The sequence below is a fragment of the Hippopotamus amphibius genome, chromosome 9 (genome assembly GCF_030028045.1).
Source record: "Hippopotamus amphibius kiboko isolate mHipAmp2 chromosome 9, mHipAmp2.hap2, whole genome shotgun sequence".
In the NCBI taxonomy this organism is placed as follows: domain Eukaryota; kingdom Metazoa; phylum Chordata; class Mammalia; order Artiodactyla; family Hippopotamidae; genus Hippopotamus; species Hippopotamus amphibius.
Genome location: NC_080194.1, coordinates 55,384,404 through 55,412,136, shown reverse-complemented (window position 1 = coordinate 55,412,136; position 27,733 = coordinate 55,384,404). Strand labels below are relative to the sequence as shown.

The window sequence follows — 27,733 nt, the reverse complement described above, 5'->3', positions numbered from 1 at the left end:
TACAGTTTTTAATGTATGCAGTATATAATGAAGACCATTCCATGAATCGCATAATAGATGAAACTAGGTTCAACCAACATTTGAAGTGAGAAATAAATATCTAAAATTCCACAGCGAACTAGATCCTACTAGAACACCACTTTTGAGAACTAAAGATACAGAATAGATAGGGTCCATTTGTTCACTCTGAAACCATTTTACTTTATTATATTAAGGGAAAATTTAGATGTGCAAAGCAATGCAGATGGCAAAATATGCTTTTCAACTATTTTTGCTGAATTTGTCTCTCGGACAAATTTGAGAATTTGAGATCTTCTGATCCTAACATAAATCCTGATATGAGAAAAGTAATGGATAAAAATAAATAAAATACATCTTAATCATTAACCTGTAGACAAAATTGGATAGGAAAAAGAAAGAACATTATGAGGCATGAAAATACAGATCATGAAATTATTCCTGAATGTGAGGGTTGGAAGACTCTGGAGGCCTGAAGTCTATTCATAAGGGAAACTTTGGAAACAGGAAAAAAGCACTCCTCTACTTGATATGGGTAAACTACGGTCTGATTCTGAGGCAAGGGAACTGAACTGAATGAAACACTGAGGTTTCTTCCATGTCCCACTGATTTAGATAATGATAGTAGTAAAAAATACATTAGTGAAGATCATGTAATACTGCAAAAGGGTAATAAACAGATCTGGGCAGGAATTCAGCGATAAATACACATAGCTGTTAGTCTAAATACGTTTTTTAAATACAGCGTTTTTCTATTAAACTGACAGGGCATGAACAGCTCATTCATTTGATAGTCATCTGTTATAAAGGCATTATTACATAACTTTAAAATACACTTACTTAAAAATTATTAAGCTTATGTTTTCTATGTACAGTGTATAAAAGTTTTATTAGACTGTAGAGTGCTGTTGCATGGAAATTAAGATGAATTTATGTTTTACACAAGATATTTTGCCATGAAGCTATACATAAAATACATAAATATGTCACATGATACAGAGAAACAGGACTCATGATCTTCACATTTACAGGAATTTATAAAATCTTCTCTGAAGGAAATGTGTTACAATTCAGTCAAACTTCTCATCTTGAAAGTAATCCGCAAAATTGAGATATTCTTGAAGTTGACCATATTTCTGTGTATACAATAAAAAAGCTAGTTATTTTACTCAAAGCAGTGAAGATAAACTAGGCCTTTTCAATCTACATACACAAATAGGAACAAATTTATCTCATGGTAATCGTGAACAAAATGCTTTTATTATAAACAGGGACTCAATTTCAATTAAGCATTTCTAATTCATATAAAGCATTGGCAAGAGATCAAAATGAACATTATTATTAATTTCATAACTTTCTCATAAATTATGTTTTCTATTATCATATTCATAGTAGAAGTACAACACTTCAATAACTTATTCAACAAAAATTTGTTGAACATATAACATATATCAAATACTCTGCTAATGACTGTCTAGGTATAAAAAAATTGCTTTCCCTGTCCCTAAGGAGAACAGAGTTCACCAATGACAACCAATAACAAGCGCCATAAAGAAGTACAGACACTGTTAGGAGGGTTCAGAAAGAGAGGTTATGGTTAGCTGAGGTGACCAGGAAAGAGTGGCATTTAAGCTGTGCTGGGGAAAAAGATTTGGTAGGCAACGATTTGGTGGAGAGTTTTCTCTAGGAGACAAAAGTCCATTCAACAGTGACAAGACAAGAAAGTACGGGATTTGACTACAATCTGAGGTTTTCTAGGGGAATTGAGAGAGAGAAGACTGAACCAAAGAGGTTGTGGCCAGAGAATAAAAAGTATGAAATGCTAGGTTACAGAGTTTAGCAATACTGTGACAGGCGATGGAAAGCTGCCAAAGGTGTCAGGGCAGGAAATTGACACGATCTGAAGTGCAGTTAAAAAAAAAAAGGTAAAACATCCAGTCTACAATGGTTTGGCAACTAGTTATGAGCCCACTGTAATAATTTAGGTAATGAGGGCCTAAATTTGAGTGACAGCAGTGAAGATGGAGAATAAAGACCAGGGCAGGACAAGAGAAGAGAGGAGTCAGGATGATTTGCAGATTTCAAGGTTGACAGGGTTCAGAGTGCTTCCTTCAGCTGAGGAGATGAACTGACCTAATGGTTTCTTAACTCTACTTATGAGCTCTGGTTTTACTCCTCATAAAGTGAGAGAGGATCCTGATAACTGTGACATTTGTGGTGACAGGGGCTGAAACCTGATACTTCTATGTACATACTTTGTTCGCTTTTTGGTGTTATGTATTCACCACCCATCCCAACAATCTTGTCTTCAACTTCCCTGGAAACCTCATCATCATAGACACTCTCTTCTTAAAGAAAAAACATTCGTTAGAATTTGCCAGTGGCATAGGATACTATGTTTTTCAGCTCTAATTTAGAATGAGACATATGTTACTATTATATTTATTATATATTTTGGTTTTATCATAATTTTTTATTATAACTTTATCATTCATTTTTTTTTCTTACACTTGAATTGCTCCTACCCTTTTAATATCATTAGGTTAAAAACAGATCTCCTAGTTCAACTGTTAGGAGGAAGAATAAGAAGAATGAAGTCAGACTAGTTGGCAGGTCTTTTGGAAGAAATGCTGAGATATTCTGAGATAATGGAAGAAAAATGCTTGGAGAAAGAATAGGCAGGTAAGGGAAAAAACAAGGTGTGAAACACAAGCTGGGGGAGGAAAGACAGGAACAGAGAGTTTGTGTAAGGTAAAAGAAGGGGTTCACATAATAACTGAGAGCGAAGGGCAGAAAGAGCCACGGATGTGGCCAGTCAAGCAGCACTGAGCCCAGGCATACTAAAGGTTTAGAATAACTGTGACGAGGAAGGCATGCATCAGAAGAACACACGCAGTGCTATCACTTGAAGACACACACATACTGGGGCGGGGGGGGGGGGGGGCAGAGTGATGTTGAGAAATGTCAGGGCACTTGATAAATTCTGAAATTTAATCACAGCACAAAAAGCTGCATATGGGTTTATGTTGGCTAATAAACTTTGGTTTCCCGGAAATCTTTTGAGAAAATCTATAGACAAATATTTTTAAAGTAGGAGGGATCTCAAAAAGAAAATGAAGTTCTTTGGTATTTTATGTGAAAAAAAATGTGTGTGTTGTTCTAAACGTGCACCATCTTGGAATACATTCAATGCCCAATGCTAAGCGTTATTCTTTAAGCATAATGTGACACTTGGCTTGCTTTTCTTAAGAATATTTTTCTTATTCCAGGTCCCTTCTGTTGTCACAAATCTTGTTAAGCTTTCTCTAAGGTACATGATTTGGAAATGCTTTCACTTTTTCCTGCAAGAAGTTTAATGTTCTTCCCCATATATAAAATTATTATATAATATATATAATGCACAGTGATTTTGCTACACCTAGTACATTAATTTTTTTTTTAATGTGGTGTCCCAATAGGTCTTTCAATCCACTAGAAGGTTGGTAACACTTAAATGCATCAATAAAAGCACTTATGAAATTAATGTCGTTGAGGAAAATGAAGTTGGGACTTATCGGGTAAAGTGATGGCTCTTTCCCAAGGCAAATGAAAAAGCACAGAGAAGGACAGGGAGGAAAGGATTGGGAGTGAGAGAAGTGGAAGCAAAGTAAAAGATTACAAGCTGAAGAGAGTAAAATGAGAGCAAGACGACTAAGGGTCAAGATGTGTGGGGCAGGCAAGGAGATCACTGGCTGGTGGTTTGTGGTGGGCGGAAAATTGTCAAAAGGGAAACCAATCTTGATGTCATTCTTCAGCCCAGCCCAGGGGACCTCTGTGGAACATGTCATGTCCTAAGAAGTTCCTGTTTTGTTGTTCTCGTTTTCTTTCCCTTTGCTCATAAATTTATGCTCTAAGCTCTCTTCTTTTTCCATTTTCCTCTTTTACAAATTTCCCTATGATATAAATAACCCAGGCAATGGATCTCAAGTCAGGCTTTTTTTTTTAAGCTTAAATATACTGTTGATCTGAATTGCCTGAAAATCGCCTATCTGTTCTCTTATACAGTCATGTAACTAGATTTGCTTTATAAGATTGCAATTCTATCAGCATTCTTTCCATGTACCATAACAATTCTGAAAGCTCTGTGAGCAGACCAGAGCTTATGAGCTGCCAGCAGATCTTCGGGAATCCAGTGCACTCTTCAAAATCCCCACTTTATCCCTGATATCAAATTTAGTGATCAACAGGATATGGGGGAATCAAAATCAGTGCCGTGGCCTGAAACCTCTGCATTCCCCTTGATCTTCAGTTACAGTGCTCACTGCTCAGTCCCATGTCCTCAAGAAGAGGATGTGGGTGGTATTAGAACTGGCAGCCGAGATCCTTTCCTCAGATTGGCACCAGGTGCTTCTTCACTCTCAGGTCACAAGAACTGTTCTAAAGATAGGAAGCAGACAAGCAGAGGTGAGTCCTATACTTTGTCAAAGAAAATAAGGGGACTTAATATATATGTAAGGAAAACCACATACATAAAAGTGAAAGGACAGAGGTCCTTCATTAAAGGACAGTATCATTGCTGATTAAAATTTATCTGATGAGCTGAGTGAATGCTTAGAACATCAGGGCAACTTTTCAGGGTAGGACAATGATAAGCATGAAAGGAATGGGTGGAAGAAGAGAAAATACAAAGACAGGGAGAGAAGGAGAGGTTCTCTTTTAAATTTCACTGTCTTCTATTCTCATAATTTGTATCCTTTTGCTGATCAAAATAAGGCTCCAGAATCTACTGAATGAAATGGTTCTTCTATATTCACCTTACCTTCTCAATCCAGCCACTTTCTTTGGACTGGTTGAAAATTCTCTCCACCGTTTCTTTAACCTGTTCATCCTCAATCTCTTCTTTCTTTGCAATGGAGCAACATTCCTGGTACAGCTTGAATTTAAAATGTTTCAGTTTATGGTAAATTCTGGTACGATCAGCACAAATTCTGCCAACAGTAAACACCTAAATCAAGAAATAAACACCATCTGCTATAAGAAGTGAATATACAGTAATGTGCTTACAGCCTTTTTGGTTTTCAGATATCCTTTAAAAGTAGAATCCAATACATGCATTATTTTTCTTTTTAATTATACAAGGACTCCTTTACCTTCTTTTATTTTTACAACCCAGTTAATAAAAACTGAGCAACGGCTATGTTTCAAGTATTGAGCTAAGCACTGGAGATACAGAAGTGAAATATGTACCACCTGTATCAGGGGAATTTACCATTCTGGGAGAAAAGCAAATGATTACAAAACAATGTGCCAAGTGCTATGCATGGGATGCAATCAAGGTACAGAGAAGGGACAGTTAACCCAGTCCAGAAAGGAGAAAGGTCCTAAACTAGGTGATGCGTGAACTAAGTCTTTAAAACACAGAGTTTGACAAGTTTGGGAGAAAAATGGCTTATAAAGAAAAGGACGGGTTTACCCAAAAGCAAGAAAAGCATGCAAGCTATCATATATACACGTTACTGAGATAAAAATGCCTAGATTATGATAATTTTCTAGCTTATAAACAACATGTAAACTGAAACAAACTCTCATACCAATATTAAAAATTGGTAGTTTTTAACCAAATACTTTTTTCCCAAAATATTCTGAAAAGTAAAAAATAACTTTGTGTTTAGTCATATTTGTTTCCTTAATTAATGAGTCTGATGTAATTATAACACATTAATATTTTACTGTTAGAAAACTATAAAAATTTTGATGTTTATATGGACTTATAGGATTCTATGATTAAGACATAGATTCTATGTCTCCTTGTAAAAGACATCAGCGGGAGAAAGCTGTTTTCCATCTACCTCCCCCACCTCCACCCTCCTTGACCTAAAAAAACCCCACATGTCTCCCAGTCAATATGTATGTTTCAACAGAATAATCCTAGAGAATAAATAAATCATTGAATTGAAAAAAAAATAATACTCTTCTTGTGAAGGCAACCATCCATTCTCTTTCAGAATGTTTTGAATGTATACTTTGTTACACACACCTATAGCCAAAATAGGCAAACAGTAACACTGCACTGACCAAATTAAATATTATCGTACCTACGTTATTTCACTGGTAGAAAATGCATCAGAAAGGGCTCCAAACTTTATAACACGACCAATCTTATTCTCATGGAGTAACCTGAGGAAATAGACAAACTTCTTCCCACTTGTGTATTTGTCTCTGTGTCTGCATGCATAATGGGTTATGCTTTCATGAATCCAGTACAAGTGATATAGTGACAGTATTGATCTACGTGACTTGTATTTTATCTGGCAAAGAACTGTACTGTTTTCCTGAGGTCACACTGTGGGGGTCACACAGGTGATGAGTTCCATAAACAATACAAGCGCATACTGGTAAAAATGAAGGAAAGTTCAATCTGATGATCAGCAATAGTCAGGTCTGATGCATCATCTTGTGAAGATGGTATCTGGGATATCTTACCACCTATCTTAAAATCCCCAAAAGTTGAAGGAAAGCATGTTCAGGTCTCTGGTTATGTTCTGGGAGAATCTGTTTTTCAGATCATCAGACTCAATCAGGTATTGATATTACCGTTCATTGCCTGCTAACTCCAAGTGTTGTTCTCATTTCAACATTATCACCAAACCAGTCATATAAATTATAATTCACTTGCCAATACCTCCTACTCTGAGTAAAAAGATACCACAGCGGTTGTTGTGGACACTAGGGGGAGGGAGTCTCTCCATTTCTGCCATTAAAGTGGATTATGTGGGAGAGGTCTCCTACGGTTGTTCTGGATAAAATATGGCAGAAGAATAATGTGATTTTTTATTACTATCACATTGTATTCTATATTTCCACAAAACAAGAGGAATTTTTCTGTATAGGATTTCTAAGTTGGGACAAAAGGGAAGGAGAGGTGTTCAAAAATCTCAATTTTAATTTTTTTTCTGTATGAAATAAAAATATGCTTTGAAAATATTAAACATTGTAAATTACTCCTTTCCATTTCTAATTCCTTCCCTCTTGGTGTCTACCTTACACTTATGGAGGTCAACAAACCCAAAATTACCTTTAGAATATTCTCACACTATTTTTTTCCCAAATATGATCACATTTTATATGGAAGAGCCTAAACCACTGCTAGTAAGGCTTCCTAGAAAACAGTATATGTAAGCAGTAAATGTATATAGTAGCTGCATACACTGCAAGTGGACCTCTCCTTTCACCCCACCTGTTTTAGTGTATTGTTATAGTCTACTATATCTTATGAATTAATGTATACAGTATAACACAGCTTACACTGGAGCATTCTATCTATATGAAGTACTAAAAACAAGTGAAATGAATCTACCCTGTTAGAAGAGTGTCCTTAAATGTCCAGAAATGTATTCAGAGAGTACTTTTAGTTAATTAATTGCATTTCTAAACATTAAGGACACTATTCTGGGGAATTCCCTGGTGGTCCAGCAGTTAGGACTCAGCAATTTCACTGCCAAAGGCCTGAGTTCAGTCCCTGGTCCGGCAACTAAGATCCCACAAGCTGTGCAGTGCAGCCAAGAAAGAAAAGAAAAAAAATAAGCACACTAGTCTAACAAGATATACAGTATTTTAAAAACATTGCCAGAGAGAGAGAGAGATGATAAGTTCTGTGACGATTATCTCAAAGCAGATAAGCAAAGTGACATATAAATGATCACTAATCCACTGTGCAGGGTTAGCATAATTCTGTAAACTGATAAATCTGAAGATAACTGAGTCATCTCAGTTACCAGTGTGAACTAAGGGACCCTACATATCCAGAGATATAATTGGAACAAAGCTAATAACTGTCAGCAAATTTTCCTAAAGCAGAAGATAGTGACTGCAAAGCAACAGAAATAATCTGATTTGTAATTTATTAGATGCAGCACATGGAAATGTAAATTAACACTGTTTAACAAACTAAAGCGAGGAAAGATAATGACACATGCATTATGCACATGTGTAATATCCAGCTTATTGGAGGTAGTTTTTGAGGTATTTCTCTAGGCCCTCACATACATAGGAGCAGCCAGCTCCTTAAGGAAACTAAAGTATGGAGAAGAAAGAAAAAAGATCCTCAAGGAAAGAGGAAGGATTGGAAGAAGTCTGTTTTCTGTTCCTGGGTCTCTAGGAACATTTAGTGCAATAGACTGAGTCAAGGGATTCTCTTTCCTCTTGGCCTGTCTTTGCATCACACCTTGCTGCTTGTGTCAGAATTACTGCCTCTTCTCATTGGATCTTAAGCATCTTGAGGAGTCTGGACAGACTCTGGGCAAAAATGAAAACCGTTTTCAGTCCTCCTAACTGCCTTTCAGCTTTCACATCTCTTAGCTCCAGGTGATTTCCTTCTCATCTGTGCCCTCAGACTTCACCGCAACCTGGTGGTCCAAGGCCTCTCATCTCCATACCCTACCTAAGACTGCTGTAACTAAAACTACAGTCACCCCTCAGTATCTGTAGGGGATTAGTTCCAGGACCCTGACCGATGCCAAAATCCGCAGAGGCTCAAGTCCCACAGTTGGGCCTCCAATCTGTGGAATCCTCTCTGCAGATTCAACCAACTGCAGGTGTAAACACAGTACAGTTAACCCTTGAACAACTCGGGTTTGTACTGCACAGATCCACTTAGACACGGATTTTTTCAATAAATATACAGTTGGTCCTCTGTATCAGTGGGTATGGAATCCATGGAGGGAATTCAAGAGGAAGCTCTTAATATTTTTGCATGTATAAGTGCAACAGTTTCACAAAGATTTTAAAAAATAGAAGTAGTAAGCATTTACACTTTTTCTCTCTTCACATTGCACTGCTCTGTTCTTGTCTATCAAATACTTTTCTTCAACTATTTCAAATATTTTCTCCTGTTTTGTCTATTCATTCAAAATTAACAGCACCTTAAGTATATGGCGATTGCTCTAGGCTCTGAAATACTTCTGATGTAGTCTAGGTTGAGGCACAGTTTTCCTTCAAATCTCATATTGGGGTGAATAGGCCTCTTTAATTGTTTGTTTGTGGATTGTCAATTTGGTATATTATCTGCCCTAAAATTTCCATTGGGGTCAAATTCTCCTTTGGACTCAAAAAAGGACTTCTGCATCCCGTGCCCTACTTATCTCCCTTTTCATCTTCATCCTATACCTTCCCCTCTCCCCCCAGTCTGAGTGATGCATACTTAGACAATATGCACTGATTTCAGTATTTGACTGAATTTGGAGTGAATCTGCTGTATAATACATATTTTTCACATTCAAAAATTGCACACTCTTTCCTCGTACTCTTTCCCCTTCTCCCAGTGCTTTCTCCATCTGTGAAAATAACTTAGGGTTACTTGTGCAGGCTTATTTAGTGAAAATTTCTAATGTTGAGAACTAAAATGAGAGGGGGAAAAATACCTGTTTATCATGTGACATGAAATCATCTGTTTCCATAGTTCTCGTGTTATATAACTTTCCAGATAAATGCACTGAATATCTACAATGGCGATGCAATCCACAAGCCTGGCAGGAACAGTCCTCAGGATTCTTCAGATGGATACTTACATTAGAATAATTTTCTACTCGCTCCTGAAAATAATTTCAAAATGTAGTGAAGGTTTAAAGGATAAGAAAAACAACAACAAAATAAAACATAAAAAGAGCCCAACCAAATTAAAATCAAGATTAGGAATCACAATAATAGGACAAGATTTAAGAGCAAAACACATTGGTATTTCTTACTTTAGTACTGAGCACACAGTAGGTGTTTGACAAGATACATTTAAATTTAAAAAAAATGAATGTATAATTTAGGCTATTAAATGAAAAGAAACCAGATTAGGAAAAAAAATTAGTTTCATATCGCTCAAACTTCTGTTACTACTAAGCAGTGCTTTTCACAGGTTTTAATTCACTTCTTTTCCCTCTTCTCATCTCCAGATGTAATAATTAGTTAAAATAGGAAAGAATGAGCAGAAAAAACTCAGGATAATGTAATAAAAAGATTAATTCAGTTAGGTTACTAAAAAATTGAGAAAAAACAGGATCACATTCAGTCTCCATTGTATGAATTATATTTTCCACAAAATCTCCCAGAAATAATTTAATTCTCCTATGGTTGCTTACTAAAGTACTATGAAAACAAATAAGTTTGAACTAGGATTGCTAGGTGGCCAGTATTGCTATGGCCAGTCTAATAGCTAAGTTTGCAATGAGTAAACAAACTGAAAAAATATCTGGTATTCATAAATAAGCTTTATTAAGCTGTGAAATTACTTGTGCTTGAGTAGTTTTGCCTATGCTCTAGGCCTGTGCTAGATACTACTGTTCTAATTAGTAGTGTGGATTAGTTTATCACAATATTTGAACTGTATACAATGAGCATACTAGCAGGGTCACTAATCTGCATTCTCCATCAGCCTGACAGTAATTAAGTATCCAATATAGTTCCCTTTTCACATTGTATGATTTACCACAACATTGTCTTTTGTCTACTTTTTACTATTTTTCATACTTCATGGTACTTCATGACACCTGTCACTTACAGGCTGACATTCAAGCCATCTTCCCTTCCTGCTTCTCTGGTATTCACAAAAGCACATGCTGAGATTGAAGCTCTATCAGCTTGGCTCCCTGAGTGACTACAATAAACAGAGCACCCCTATTGACTCACCCACTAGACATATAAGTGAAAAAATAAATTTTGTTGGGTTAAGCTATTGAGGTTTTTGTTGTTGGTTTACTTTGTCACATTATTTATTTTTTGCAGCATAACCTAGCTTATTCTGACCAAGATCATACTGAATCATCTATGTCTCTAAATTTTTAAACTAAAATTTTCTTGTATCTTACAGTTATTATTTCAACATTGGGTTATCCAAATTCAACATACCTACCATAGCATGGTAAATTATAATATAGTAGAGTGGATGAGCTTTGAAATGTGAGAAACCGGAGACCTAAGGCTTCTAGGTTCAAATATTGACCCAGCTAATTACTAGCTGTGTAATCTTATGTTACTCAATTTTTCTGAGTCACAATTTTCTCATTTCTAGACTAGAGTAAATAATAGTACCTTTCTTGAGGGGTTACTCTGAAGACAAATAAGATACTCTACTCTGCATATAAATTACTTGGCAAATTAAATGATCAATATGCTGTTCTCCTTTCTATTAAAGACAACAATATATATACCATATCCTAAGAGCTGCTATGTACTTTACCTTAAAAGTAAGTATATATTCCCCTTTAAAGTAGGTAAATATTTTCTCTATCTGAGGAAGAAACTGGACTTGACAGAAGATAAAAAAATCACCCAAAGAAAGAAAGATATATATGGTAGCCCTAAACTCAAGCTATCTCCAAACTGAAGTCTTTTAACTCTATTTTTTTTTTTTTTTGTAATCCCATAACTGTCCCTTAAACCTAAACCATCTGTGGCTAATTTATCATCAGGTAATTCAAGGGTGAACAGGCCCTGGATGAAGCCAAATCTCCTGACATAAATGAAGTAGAGTAGCTAATGATTTAAGTGCTAGAAGGACTATAAGGAACTTGAACTTCTACTATCTTGCCATTTTTCCTCTTGCTAATTAATAGAAGATAGAATGTTAGAAGTAGGGAGGGAGAAAAGCCTTAAAAATCATATAGTACAGCCTCTACTATTAGAGATCATAAAATAGAAATCTAGGGGATAACATGGAATCAAACAGATCTTACAAATTAAAAAATGCTTCCCCCAAATGGGTACAGTTACAAAATCTTAAGGTGGAGAAGGATGCCAAAGACTACGTAGGTCAGTGTTTCCCTAATTATGTTATGGGAACCAGTACCCTAGAAGGTGATAATAGGTATTTTCATGATGAGAAGCTTCATAGTAAAACACAAATTTGGAAAATATTCTATTCTATATTGCTCTCTTGAAGATTTACAATATAAATTCACACATTAATGCTCCTCGAAAAGTCCTCCAGTTAGGTTAAACCTAGTGTTTCTCAACCTTCTTTAACAATGGATTAACTCTTTTCTGAAATAATTAACATCCTGTGAGACAATCTCCTCATTTTAACAGATGAGCTAAGCCCTAGAGATGTTCTAAAGTTATCACCATTTAGAACTACTTAATTATTGGATAGATATAACAAGTGTGAATGATTAATACAATTACAGCCTTTAGAAAAGATGAGAAACAACAAGCTGATTATTTAACAAAGAAAAATGCTAATAATTTAGAAGATTATTGAGTGTGATTGGTTACTGAAATTCTGAGAGGTCTCTCATTCCCACCCCCACCCCTACCAGAGATTCAAAAACAAATAAAACTGTATACCTTATATTGCTCTTTCCAACGACTTCTAGAGACTAAACTCTCTAGACGAGGCTGAACAAAGCGGTTATCCAAATAATGAAGAGATGTCAACATATCTTGTGCATATGATTTTTGCCTGGTGCCATCTGTTCAGGGGATCAATAACAACAACAACAAAAAAAAATCACTTTGCCTGTATAAAATATTTAAATAATTGGGTAAAGATTTCTTCCCATAGCTTTAAGAAGATGCTTGGTTGGTTGGTTGGTTAGAAACGTTTTAAATTTTAAAAACTTAATGAAGTTAAAAAAACTCATTCCATCAGAGCACTAGGGAAAGGAAGGAGCCACACAGGCCCTCTGCTCCTTGAACACAACAAACTTACTCTTTCCTAAGGGTCTTTACACTTGCTGTGCCCTCTGCTACATCCATGCCTTGCTTCCTCTCTCACTCCGTTCAGGTTTCTGTTCAAAAGACACCACTTGGGAGACCTTCTCTGACCAACCTAACACTGACTGTCCTTTCCTTTGACACTCTTGATTTCCTTATCCTATTTTATATTTTTTAAAGACTCCTTAATTTAAATCATATCATGTTATAAACTTATTGTCTGTCTCTCCCATCAGACTTTAAGCAACATGAGGGCAAGAATCTTCCATGTCATAGTCACTGACATATCCTTAGTCCTTAAATAATGCCTGGCCCTTAGTAGGCACTCAACAAATATTTGTTCAATAAAGTTTGAATAAAATTTTACTCTGGCACTTAGGTAGATATTCAACACAACATATTTATAGTCTTTATTAAGAGCCTGATTCTGTGCTAGATGCAAAGAGTGTGTATACAGAAAGTACGGTTCTTCTCATACTCTTGAAAGCGAGTAAGGCAAAAATACATTTTCAATACATTTGAAAAGTGCATACACATTAAAAAAAAAAGAAAAGTGCATACACACGAGTGCCACCATACTGAGGATAATGATAGCACAAATGACCCACAAATATTACTTGAGTGGGTCACAGATAGCTTTCATAGTGGAAATGATTTCAAACTCACTTAGAAAATCTAGGGTAGAATGACATTATACTCTAATGAGAAACAGAAAGGCACAAAAGCATAAAAAAGCATACAGTATAACTTTTGGTGAAATTCAAGGAGTTTAGCGCTTAGGCTAAGACAACACATCGGTGTTGAACTACCCTACTGTTTTATTAGTATACGTCCTATATCCACAAGTTCACTGTGAACTCTCAAAGGGCAGGGAAACTGTTTCTTTCATACTTTCACATATCACAAATAATAAATACTAACAAGTTTTTGATGTGAATGGACTTTTGCTGTAGTTGATCCTAGAGGGAACAACTGTGGGACCTTAGGATTGGGTCGCCTTGGTTTTGTTTAATATATATATATACACACACATATACATATAGAACAATGAGGTTGTTTAAAAATTGGGGAAAAAAAAAAACCCTGATTGTTCCATTCATATTATTAACTTACCATATAATGATCCCAGAAAAGATTCATCTAGAGCATTGATCAGAAGAGCCTTCACAACTCTTTCAAAGTGAGTATAGTGGTCACTAAAAGAATCTGAAATTAATTTAAAATAAATATTAGACAAAAAAATTCCCTGAATACAATGGGTTCCTTTCTCCAAGGCTAAGAAATTAATACTATAAATAGGAGAAATCGTTTAATTATCCTAATTTTATAGCTGGCTCAGTTACTTCTCTAGTCACTGAGAAAAATCTCCTTTCCCAGATTTACTGTCTTCTAATCCAAAGTTTCAAGTTGATATTTCAAATAATCTTCACTTTCCAAACTTATTAAGGGACAACTGTTCAGAAAATATTAAGATATATTGTGGAAAAAAATAAAAATCATCCCCTGTGCACCACAGTTTATTATCAACTTGACAATTAGCGTGAGAGAGCAAGAAAGATAACCTCTAAAGGTAGATTGCTCAATATGTGAATGAAACTCCTCTATTACTCCTTATCTCTAAAACATGTCACACCTAAAATTGTCCAGGAAATTGCTACCCTAGTCAGAACCACAATGGCTATAAAAACTCAATTCCCTTTCTGCTGCCACAGATTTAGGATTTTCCATTATCAGTTTAGAAAAGTTATATCTTCTCTTTTTTCATACAAAATGTATAAGCCTACTTTCCCACTAACCCAATTTTGTCCATGGAGTCATCTGTGTGGTGGGCCAGGCAAATGATGAGAGAGAAGGTCCCTACCATTTCCCATCGTTCTTGGGTCAAGGTTTACTATGGCTGTGGAAATGTTCTCTGTCAAGCACGACCCTCTCCTTGATCCAAGTTGTCATCAGAGAACATCTGCCCCTAGTCTGGGCACTTGTGAAGACACCGTAAAGGCTGCCTGAGTATTTCAGGAAAAATGGAAGACGCTCAGCAAGGGATTAAAGCAAAATGAGACCTATTATTAACATCCATAGGTGAATTTTGATTTTGCTTTCAGTTGAAATAAAGATGAAATTTAAAATGAAAAAATCTTTTAATTTATATTTTAGTTACTAAAAGGGCTGTATAAATCTTATTTTAGACTAGGGGAAATCTTTAGTATGCATTCATTTTTAAGAAAAGACCTTACTAAGGTACTAAAGTGGCCAAAATAAAGCAGTAGTAAAACTACCTGGCAATAGCAGATAATTTACTGGGGCCCTAAGACTTTAGAGGGTTTATGAGCAACTGAAATTTGCAAAAAACTGACTATAGCCATTAATGAATATAATTGGAAAGTGAAATAATAGTTCAATAGAACTCAAATTTGATGACTTTCATCAACCTCTGGATATAAAATTATAGTGTAGGTACATATTTAACTTGTGAGTGTTAAAATGTATTTAAACTCTGTCTAGCACTTCCCAAACTGAATTAAGGGAAAACTGTCTGGGAATATTAACAGATGTGTTGAGGAAAAAAATCAAATTCACCCCCCTCTGCACCTGTGTTTAACTGTCAAACAAATTAAAATAGAATTTTACATTTTTTTCCACTGAATTTATCAGTCTTAAATGTGCTAATGCCCAGTGTTACTCACCTGCTATAGAGTTTTGGGAACTGCTGCTCTATTTCAAAGACCCTAATAGTGTTTCTTCACGATTGGGATTAAAAGGAAAGTGCAGAGAATCAGAATCATCTGGGGAAATTTTTCCTAACCACAGAATCCCTGTCCTACCAATGTGTGTCAGAATTTCCTTCAAGAGTCAGGAAGAGGGCCTCAACTTCATTGTGCTTGAGTGGATGTATGGGTGGTGGTGGAATTATGCTTCTGGCATCTCAAATCGAAAAAAATATTACTGAGCAAGTATAGGCCAGCCACCATTTTACACCCTTGTATGCATTGCTTTATTTCTCACAACAAGCCTACGAGGTATTATCATTACCTTAGGTTTATTTCTCATTGAAGAAACAGATACAGAGAGGATAAAAAACTTCCCAAAGATCACATAGCTAGTAAATGTTGGAACCATGGCCAGATACTCACATTTCCTTTTCTATTCCACACTAAATTTTATTCTTGTACCTTCTTAAGATTAGGCCTAGTAACTATTTTGTTCACTAGTGTAAATGGAATTTTCCCCCATTACATTTTCTAAATAATTATTGACAATATATAAGAAAACTATTGAGTTTTACATACTGTGCATTTGTCATTGCGGGGGGGGGGGGGTTTCCTAAGGAAAATGAGCTTTCTGGAACATTATAGAGCTGGAGAGAGATACTGTTTGGAAATTCCTGGGCACTGACTGCATTCTCCCCCAATCCTGAGGAGGATGTGGTCTTGCTAGTGCTAAGTTTATTTCAAGAACCAAGAGAATGTTTAGGTAAAACACATGGATTGTTGGTACACTTTCTTCTGGAAGGAGATCTAAGCCCAGTGTAAGAGGGCAGGGGCACAGCAAGGAAGGGGCCCCTTTTTCTACTCTGACAGGTGCTCCCCACCCCATGTAGAGAAAAAAGAACTTAAGAAAAATAAGGAAATAGATGTTGCATCTCCTCCTGTTCTCGATGTACTCATATCCTTTCTCTTAACATCTGTATCTTGGGTTAAATGTCAGAAACTGATAGCTTGTGTATATACAATCACATTATGTTCAATAATAAATGTCTTTTACTTTTCAATAGTTATATTTCCTGTTTTACTTTCATGTCTGTTGCACTGTTGAAAACATCTAGAACGAAGTAGGAAATATTTTTGTCTTGTTCTTTATTTCAAAGAGAATATCTCTAGTACTTCATTATGATGTTGGATCTTGGGTTAAAATATTCTTTGTTATGTAAAGGACATATGCTCATATTACTATTTTTAAACTAAAAAAAACTAGATATGGGCACTGAATTTTATCAAATACCTTTTTGGAATCTATTGAAATTATTTTTTCTCTTTTGACATATATAACACATTAACACAGCATCTAATATTAAAAATTTTTTATAGTTCTAAAAAGAATGGTTGGAGGACTTTTTCTTTACTCTTGTAGTTATAAAAATATTTTCTTCATATGCCTATTTGAAAATCTTTTTCATCCACTTAATCTGTGTAAACAGTGTTTGGCAACTCAAGAATATTTTCTACTATCATACCTTTGAATGCACATCGCCATATGTCTTTATATCCAATAACATGGTAAGCCTCTCAGTACATTCAAATCTTCTTTCACATATCTCACTAAGGTTATATAATTTCCTTTCTTTAGATTTCCGTTTGTTCTGTATTTTCCCTCCAGGTATGTGTCAAATAGGGTCTTCATTTCTATTCCTTTATGTGTTATCTTCCCCTTCAGAAATGTTTTCGTGTTCTATGCTAGAAATATCTTGGATTTAACCTACATATTGCTGATAAGATTTTCTGTACTGTTAATTCTGCTCCCTACTGCTTTCAATATAGATTTTATTTCTGACTTTATATTTTTCATTTTCTGGCAGTTTATCCTGAATTACTCCCTTTCACTTCAAATTGTTCTCTCCTTATGATTTATTTCTTTTTCATAGATTGCAAAGCAAATGCTTTGTACAATTTTCTTCTTTTCGTTTAATGAAACATGTTTTCGCGGACATTTTTTCCCCCGAGTCTTCAGGGCAAAGTTACCTTTCCCTTGGGCCATAGGATTTCACTGGTACTTTTTATTTATCCTAGAACAAGCGGAGGAGATTTAATATTTAACAAGTTGTTATGAGATTGCTCTTAGTCGTACCCCGCATATTGATAGAATGATTCTGTTTAATTGCTAGGTGGAGACTTAAGTTAATGTTCACTCAATCTGTTTTCCAGTATTCTAGCAAGTATTTTTCTAGCAAGGCACCAGTAGACTGAGATATACTCTTATAATTTACTACTTGGTTCTCTGTCACTCTGAACGTATGATAGAGCACTGGAAAAATACTATAATCTTTAGTATTTACAAATCTGAAGGTGTTTCTATATCTCTACCTGGGTATAACATTATTACCGTGTGAAATACATAGATCTGGAATACAATAACCCACTGCTAGTCCATCTCTCTTTCTTTGATATCTTTTCTGGGAGTTGCAGTCTCAGAATAAATACGAATAAGTAATGATAGGGATTGATGAGAAGGGAAAAAGACTCTTGATTGTCTTCAAGTGCTTCAACCGTGTAGCAGGAGGGAAACACTTCTATTTTATGGTGTTACAGATGTATCTATCTCTCAGAGCCAAATGGCAGAGAGTGACAAAACGTCTTCCTACAGAACTGTTCTCTTCAAAAAGGTAAAATTGCATATGCCACTGACTATGAGTCTCAACTGAGTACTGAATGTGGAGTTATGAAATATCCTCTCAAATTCTGATCACATGCTGAATACGAGCAGTTGTCAGTGTTCTTACAGAGGTTGGGGGGAGAATGAATCTGGGAACACTAGCATAGTTACAACCTAACCCAGGCCATAGAATGGTATTTAATAGTCATCATATAGATTATTGCTTTAATGATAAACTATATTTTGATTTTCAAATGTGAGAGTTAACTTATAGCAACTTTTAGAACATAATCCCTTGGCATGTCAAAAACTGCCTACATTTATTTTTATTTATTCTATTCATAAATAGCATAATCACTGATAAACATTAACCAAGACATATATTATCACATTAAAAAAGGTGGGGTTTTTTTTCCTCTGATGATTTAATAAATCTGGTCACACCTAACATTTTTATGTCTTAAACTATAAGACCCAGGAGCTTTTAGTCAATATGTTTATCTTAATCATCCATTCATACATACAACTACTAAAGTTCCTATAATGTGTCACCAAGTCTAATGTGTATAAGGATTACCAAGAGGGGTGAAGCTGATAAACTATTTAGGTTATTTTTTTTGGAAGTGAGGATGCCCATTTGGATTTATTTATTCAGCTTTTCTTTTCCACATACTATAAAATTCACTCTTTTTGGTGCATAGTTCTACGACCAAAACACAAAGTTTTTGTGTAACCACCATGACAATCAAAAAAAAAAAAAACATAAGTTCTACCACCACCCTAAAACTCCCTCATGCTCCCTCTTAAGCATTTCATTTTGCACATATTGAGACTGAGGTGTCTGAAAGATACCCTGATGAAAATGTTCAATAAGAAGATAAAAAAATTGGGCCTTAGACTATAGAGATATCTGTGTTGGAAATAAAAGTTTGGGAATTTCTCCATAGATTGGGCTGAAGTTATGGGGCAGAGACTGCCTGAAGCACAAGCAAAATGAAGGTAGTTTGAGGATGGAACCTTTAGAAACATCAATATTTACATGGCAAATGGAAAAAGAGGAAAGCAACATTATAAAGGAGAAGGCAAGAAACTAAAAAGAGAACTTTGAAAGTGAGGGTTGTCAATGGTTAGTGGCAAAGCACACAGCAATAACCAATATCAGGTCAACATAAGAATTGAAGAGCATTTTGGCAACTAAAATGTTATCGTTAACTTTAGTGAAAGCAATTTCACTGGCTTGATGGGTATGATAGTCTAAGTACAATGCTTTGCAGAGTTACTGGGAAACTTGAACAAAAAGATAAGATTTAGAACAGTGGCTAACAGAACATGCCAACTCAAGAGAGGAAAGGCATTAATATGGTTAGAAGTCGAGAAAAGGGAGCTTGTAAGGAGAGGGCCAGGAAGAGAAGCTGCAATTAAGAACACAGAAGATAAAACGTATTGCATAAAAAATAAGGTACATCTCCTCAGATGGAGACAGTCAATAGCAAAAGCAAGCACAGAGCTCCTTGATATTTACCCAAATGAGCTGAAAACTTATGTCCATAGATAAATTTGCACACAAACATTTATAGCAGCTTTATTAATAATTGCCAAGACTTGGAAGCAACAAACATGTCCCTCAACAGGGTGAATGGATAAACAAACTGTGGTACACCTATACAATGGAATATTATTCAGTAATAAAAAGAAATGAGCTGTTGTGCACATTAAGACATGGAGGAAACACATGCATTATTAAGTGAAATATGCCAATCTGAAAAGACTACATGATGTATGATTCCAGCTATAAACCATTCTGGCAAAGGCAAAACTATGCAGACATTAAAAAGGTCAGTGGTTGCTAGGAGTTCCAGGGTGGGAGGGAGGGAGAGATGAGTAGGTGGTGAACAGGGCATTTTTAGGAGAGTGAAACTGTTCTGATATTGTAATGGTGGATACTTGTTGCATCACTGTACATTTCTCAAACACACAGAATATATAACACAAAGACTGAGACCCAATGCAAACTATGAACTACAGTTAATAATGTATTAATTAATATTAGCTCATCAACTGCACCAGATGTACCAAACTAATCCAAGATGTTAATAGCAGGGAAACTGTATGTGAGCGGTGATATAGGAACTCTCTGTACTTTCCACTCAACTTTTCAGTAAATCTAAAACTTCCCTAAAAAAGCAAAAGTAAGCATAAAAGTGTAGGACAGAGAAGAAAGTTAAAATAGTTCCCATGTGCTGGACTTTTATTTTCATTAATTAGCAGCAGTGCTTATGAGTGGGTATCTCTCAGTAAATGTTCTATTACATTCTAGATATTGATATCCAGAATGATGGGACACCTCCTAATTAAGTTTCTCTGAGATGCAGATGTCCAGGTGGCAGATGAACCAGTGCCTACTGATACAAGGAAAATAGTCATTAACTTTCAACATATAGATGCCTATCATTGGCATCTCTGTAACTGACAGATTTCTTGAAATTTGATTCATACCTCAATCTACTGTATAATGAAATGTGTCAAAATACGGAAGATCTGCACAACCCAGTGAACCAATATTTTCCACATGACCAATGCATGATGTTACAAAAACATGCATGGGTACAAGGTCCATTCAAATTATAAGACAGACCAAAGTAATGCGATGTAAGCGCTAAATGTTCATTTATATGCTTTCAGATTTCATACTGCAACTAACTTTTAGGAAAACTATCATTTGTTGAGTTTTGGTATGGTGTCAAATGAGAATATCCCCAATTATTCTGAAAGTGCTTTAAAAAAATCCTCCCTTTTTCAACTACCTGTTTGAAACGAAATTGCTTTCATCTGATTTAATATCACAAAATATCACAACAGACTAATGCAAAAGCAGATTTAAGAACCCAGCTGCCTTCTATTAAGCTAGACATTAAATATATTTGTTAAAATGTAAAACAATGCCATTCTCATTTCTTTGGAAAATAGAGTCACTTTTCACAAAAATGTTATCTATATTAACATGTAATGAGTTTATCACACTACATAAACTACTTTACGTTATTTAATTAATAAATATATTTTAAATTTCCCTTTTGTATTTCTACAATGGTAAATGTTGATAGGTATAACCCACAGAAACAAAAGTTTCTTTGGGGTCCTCAATTATTTTTAAGAGTGCAAAGGGTTCTCAAAACCACTAGAATAAACTATTATCAGACAGACAAAGTTACCTTAAAATGAAACCGCAGTTCCTAACCAATGATTTAGAACATAATAGTAAAAGGCTGATTTGATACTTAGTATAATATCATGATTAGAACAAGTCTTAATATTTAACTTACAAAGAGAATTCTGTTTTACTAATTTCAGTTGTGATGTAGTCAATTTTTCTCCTTGTTGGCTTTTACTCTCTTCATCATCCTCCTCATCTTGCACTACAAAGTCATCAATAATATAATCATCTCCATCTACATCATATTCATAATCATGCTCTTCCTCCTCCTCCTCCTCCTCCTCATCGTCACCATCATCATTTTCATCACTGCTGGGGCAGGATTCCTTTTCAGAGTCCTAATTAAATTAAAACATCTTTTAGTAAAGTGTACCTTTAAAATTGTCAGTATGGATGTGAAATTAAAAGATTAAATCTGAAACAAAAAAGTGATTTGTAGAAATTAATTTCAAATTTTAAGGTTAAAAAAATCTTGTCATATTAAATGTTGAACTTCTGAAATTAGGAAGAAGATAATACCCTGGTAAGTGATATAAAATGTTTAAAATGGACATTAAGATTATAAGTAGAAATTAAAAACAGGAAAGAGCATTCAAAACAGTCTTTCAATTTTAAAAAAAGGGTGAAAGAATGAGGCTCATAATAAAATATTAGCTACAATATTGCAATCAAACATGTTCAAGAATACTTGACTATAAAATAAATTCTAGAATTATTGCAAATTAGAACAGACTCAGCACTTTGATTTTTATAAAATTTAAATAATTTAAATTTAAAAACCAACAAAATATAACACACCTCAAAATCTCTACTACTATTGCGTCTCTGACGAGATCTCTGTTTTGAGAGTTCTTTCAGTTTCTGGAGCTGTTCTCGCTTTCTTGCCACTGAAGTTTTCTCAGGTTCTTTTTGCTCCATCTCCACTGAAGAACATTCATCTTCAACCACTCTACGCGGACGCTTAACGCCCACTTTTCTAACTAGGATATCACTGTCGTCACTCTCATCACTGTCATACATCACAGAGGAGAGCCTTTTTCTCTTCCCTCGCTTGATGTGTTCTTCTTCTAAGTCCTCCTCTGTTTTTTGTCCAGTGTGTTTGTTGAGATTACCCTCCCCTTGACCTGAATGCTTTTCATTATCTGGTAAGTCAATACTTTCATGTTTGGTTTGGTTCTTTTCTTCTTCATAGGTTGCACTGTTGCCAGCGTTAATGAGGTGCTTACTGTCCTTTCCTTCACTTTCGACTTTAATTAATTTAAGCTCTCTTTCATTTTCTGGCTTCTTATTACTATCAAGCCCCTTGTTACTATCAGGTTCTTGGTCAGTGTCAGCACTTTCATCACTCTCAAGCTCGTCGTCGCTCTCAAGCTCGTCATCACTGTCACATAATTGTGAGAGGCTATTTCTTTTAGTCCGCCTCCAATCGACTCGAGATTTCTGTTCACGCTCTTGAGTTTTAGAATTTTTCCTTGTTTCATGTCTTCTAACATGTACCATTTTCCCTTAAGCTTCTACAAAATAAAGTTATTAGGAATATAATAATGACAACCAGATTACAACAATGCGTGCATTTATGGTACAGACTATATTTATTTGGTGTTATTAAATGGTTCACAAAGGTAAAATCACATGAAATATCTCAGTGAAGATGGTAGAAAACGTATTCAACAAATAATTTATTGAACATCTATGAAATCATCATATGAACATCTATTATGAATTATGCTGCAAAAGGCTCATACTGAAAAAGGCTCATACAGAAATCATGGTCTTGTTCTTCAGATGATTACTATCCATGTGTAGAACTAAAACATCGAAACATATAATAATTAAGAAAAATGCAAGGTAGTATTCATTAGTACCAAATAAGCAATAAAAAATAACTGCAATAAAAGTTTAAAGATGCTGAAAGGTCAGAACAGCAAGTGTTTCACTGAAGATTTTATTGAACAGATATGATCTGATAGGACTCTGAAGAACTGATTAAATTTGAAGAGAAAGAATGAAAGAAAAAGGGATTTCAAGCAGGAAAAAAATGATAAAGTCAAAACTTTGTTACTGAGAACGAACATGATATGTTTAGTAAATAAGTGTGACCAAGAAGATGTGAAAAAAGGCTTTATGCTGGAAAAAAGAGACCAGTATAGAAAAGGAGGGTGGGATTACAGAATGATTCCTCCCATAAGCAAAGAAGGATTCTGAATAGAGAAATGACATGAATTATAAAAGATTAATCATTTATATGAACAAAGTTATAAAACTACTAAGTGACATAAAAAAGATAACAGTGCTAAACTGAGAGAGAACTTATCTACCAGGATGTCAGTCTCTATACACTTTAGTAAAATGGCAATGGCTTTAAGCCATTAAAAGTTAAAGATACGATATAATCCAATAGAAAACTTACTAACAATCCAATAACATATGTGAAAAAACAAAAAAGTTTCAGGGCGATACAGAGCATGGCATTGGGAAGGAAAACAAATGCTCGAAGTTCCTGATTCAGAAAAGGGTGAACTCCATCAAAATTATCACAAGTATACAGTAAAGGAACAATTAGAGACAAGATAACTAGAAAAACAGTAACACATATATACTTCTGTGGTTGCTAAGTAAAAAATAGAAATATGATCACAATATAATGAGTCTGACCTCATAATACGTATATAAGAACTTATGTATTTAATTGAGTGCAATCTCCTTCAAAGAAATCACCTTATGAGGCTGACTGTTCCAATACTTCCATCATGGCACAGAATATTCTGGAGATTTTCTATAAACCATAGCATCAAAAATATGAAAATAATCACACTTCATTTTTTATCCCAAAGAGAGGTTTAAATATCCACTTTATTCACTAGTCTTAGTTATAAGGGACTGTTAACAGCTTCCAGAAATGAAATCCAATTTGAAAAGATGAAGATTAACTGCTATTAAAGATATCTTTTAAATGTGCTGCAAACTCTGATGGTAATTCCGAAACTAGAACACCAAAAATTTTTCTGAGCAATGGCAGTGTTACTGAACCAAGTTTATAGCTTCCCAAGATGATTATCTTTTTTGGTTCGGAGGAGATATCACCCATTTCATCGCACAAATTCTGTTATGTTTATAAGGCAATATGGCTGCTACTAAAATGGTAACAACTCATATAAAATCAGAACAACAACAGTTGCTATGATTATATACAGGACATTATAATATAGGCGACCTTATGACAGTAACTGCTACAAGATACATTCAGCATCGTAACAGTAATCTACCAAATCTTAGTCCGTAGACCAAATACTCTGCTGTTTGAAATTATACTTAGGTTGCATCTTACAGAAGGTATATATTAAAATCAGCAAAGAATAAAACTGTGTGTGGTCAAAATTACTCTTTTTTAAGATCTCTATCTTGCTCTTCAAAGTATGGATTTTTGTATACCGTACTGCTTCAAAATATGTCCACCCAGTTTCTCTTTTGGGTTTTAAACAGATTACTGTTTTTTTCTTTTTATTAAGAACCAGATAAACTAGACAGGTTACATTTTGAAGCCACGTAGTACAAAGAAGTATTTTTTAAGCATATATAGTTATAAATTTACGTAGGCTAACTGTGCATGTGTTTTGCACTATAATAAGAAGGTAAGGCTTTTTTTTATAAATCTGTCTGCATTGGGAGAAATAATGAAAAAAGCGTTTATGAAAACAAAAGACAAATACAGCCTCAGCAGATACACTAAAGTATGAACAGTAGGAACATTAAAGTGAAAGATGATTTTATTAGCACTCAAAAGCACTTTCATACACACTAGATGATTATCTTACAAAACTATACCATATGCAAAAGAGAGTTATTTATTACATCAAGAGGTGATTCCTATGACAATGGTAGAAAGGATTAAGAATGTCATACTATAAAAATACCTATGACCGCACAGTTAAGCTATTAAAAATATACATTACTATATGTATCATAATTTTCAGTGCATTTTCAAATATACTTTAAAATCCTGACAATGATCCTAGAAGGAAGATATTATCTATCTTCATTTATAAAAATCAAAGCCAAGAACGTAGAGTTTAAACGACTTACCGAAGATCACACAGCTCATTAGTGACAGAGCAGGGATTAGAAACCAGGTCTCCTGATTCCCTGTCCAGTGCTGCTGGACAATGACTGCTGCCAATGTTATATTTGTACAAAGTAGGAAAAGTTATGCCTTCAAAAAGTCATTATTTTATTTCTCATTCATGCTAAATTTTAGTTTCAGAAAATAATCTTTAAAATAGTTTGAATAAGAGTTTGCATACATGCTTTTTAAATTATGTAACTGAATTTCAGTGCACATGAGTTAAGCCAGGAACTACTGTAAATTATTTACCCAAAGGGCAATAAAAGAATGCGCAAAAGATGAAAATTTGCAGACTTCCCTCTACCACCTTACTGATGACACCGAACACACACACACACACACACACACACACACACACAAAGGGATTCCCCATTGAGTCGACAGGTAAAGAAAGGCAGTCTCTGATGAGAAAAAAATTATTTTGGAAAACTGCAGTATTCAATGTTTGAGGAAGCAAATTTTGTGTAACAAATCAAATTTCATTTGGTCAGCTGCCAAATTGCCAGGGCCTCTCTTATATTTCAAAATTGCTGTTTATATCAAAAATGTTAAAAATTCTATCATTGAAAAAGAAGAGAATTTGATTATGGTTGGTTCCTCTTTTTAAGTGTGGATACTTTTATTATGTGAGCTGGGGAGGGAAGAAGGATGACAGAGGGAAAAGGTGAGTGAACTGAACCTGAGGAGAGAAATGAGAAGGTAAAGCTAGGTGGATGGGTAAGACATCTCTTGATCATTAGAATTCATTCAGAAAATAATCCATGCAAATGGATGTAATTTCTACATATGCTGAGTATACACTCAATTTCTTGAAATGAAAGTGTAATCACGCTTCTTTAATGACACCTTACCTTTAGGCAAAGAGAAAACCAGACTCCATACAGAAAGCATTAAATAAGTGAATGAACGTGGTCAATACTATAGCATCTTTGTGCTTCATGGTTAAAATCACATAAGGTGCACATACACTATCTTGTCTGCCAAAGAATGTCAAGGCGATAACCCGTAAGGCTGGTGTTCTTTAGCACAGTAACTCTACAGCTAAAAATGGTACTTTGATGCCACCTGAATTTCTCATCAGAAGAAACAGCCTTTATTCTAGACTTTGAGATGAACTCCTCAAGAAAAGATTCATTCTAGGAATCATCGACTTGTCCTATTAATAATGTAGGTGGTACTTTACACTTAAAAATTTGAAGGGCAGTGGAACCTCAGCCATTACTTGAAATTCCACCAAAAGGGATGCATCCTATTTGTAAAAAATTACCCCTCTTCATATTTCCTTTTACATGAGTTTGGAGAGGAAACCTTAATAAACCAAAGACACAGTCATTGAATGCACACTATGTGCCAGCACATGCTTGGAGCTGTGGCGTTTCTAGAAGAACTGAACAACACGGTCTCTGCTCCCAAGGAGCTCACAATCTTATGAGATTACTAGGGACACCAAAACAAGCAGCGTAATACGTGACTTAAGGGCTACAGAATATGATTCTTTTTTTTGTTCTTATCACATGGCTGTGAATAAATTTATCATAGTTCTTCCATGGACTGGAAAACAGGGCAGCACAACAACACAGAAATAGGAAAACAGGAAGAAACATAACGAGACGAAAGCCAATGTTCCCCACTTAGAATCACGGTGTAGAACTCCACAATTTCGCACAGAGTGGATCCTGCCAGCTTGGCACCCCCGACAACTATAGTATTCATTAAAATCTGTAACACTGAAGGTGGTTCACTAAATTCAGCAGGGATAAGGGGCCGAAGAAGGACAGAGCCTCTCGGGTTAACACCAGTCATTTTCATGAGTACAAACCTGGCTCCTCGGTGGGACGCGGACACCTGGCGCAGCTGGCCCGCCCGTCGGCTACAAGCCCCCTGCAGGGAGGGGCACCGTAGCTAGGAAACAGGACCCTCTGACAGGGCTTCGCGATGACGTGCGTGGGACGTCACAAATCCCCAGCCCTCAGAGGAGCTCGGCCCCCAGAAAACAAACAAGGATCTGGAAAAGCCAGAAACCCGCGAAATCACCCGCCCGAGCTCTGCGCATCAGTTCTGCCCACTTCCCCTGCGCGGAAGGAACCGGCACCCCGCCCACTGCAGCTCTGCCCCGGCGGCCCGCGAGTGGGTAGACGCGCGAAGGGGAGCCGTCCCGCCTACCCCGAGAGCGCCGGCGGGAATTTTTTTTCCCGCCCGCCTGGAGGCGCGGCTTCCCCCGCCCCTCTAATAAACCATTAGCAGCCGGGACAGGAGCGAGTCCCCGCCCCGAGCTGGCCCGCCCCGCCCCGCGCCCTCACCTTTCAAACCTCCTCCGCCTCCGCCTCCGCCGT

At 35.7% G+C, this 27,733-nt stretch overlaps 1 protein-coding gene across 4 annotated transcripts; it reads right to left on the bottom strand.

The window, feature by feature from the left end:
* Positions 1–23: 23 nt before the first annotated feature.
* On the bottom strand, positions 24–27,733 carry CCDC82 (coiled-coil domain containing 82). 4 transcript variants are annotated; one of them, XM_057695309.1, is made up of 8 exons: positions 27,701–27,733; positions 22,076–22,791; positions 21,387–21,615; positions 13,810–13,902; positions 12,328–12,452; positions 9,417–9,587; positions 4,812–5,002; positions 24–1,154 (listed from the first exon to the last, which is right to left on the bottom strand). In XM_057695309.1, exons 2-8 carry the CDS (start codon positions 22,775–22,777, stop codon positions 1,082–1,084), a joined length of 1,584 nt encoding a protein of 527 aa, XP_057551292.1. In that variant the 5' UTR covers positions 22,778–22,791; positions 27,701–27,733; the 3' UTR covers positions 24–1,081. The 4 variants fall into 4 exon arrangements, with proteins under 4 accessions (XP_057551292.1, XP_057551291.1, XP_057551293.1 ...); XM_057695308.1 differs by lacking the exon at positions 27,701–27,733 and adding an exon at positions 27,220–27,552; XM_057695310.1 differs by lacking the exon at positions 27,701–27,733 and adding an exon at positions 27,220–27,551 and having other exon boundaries at positions 4,817–5,002.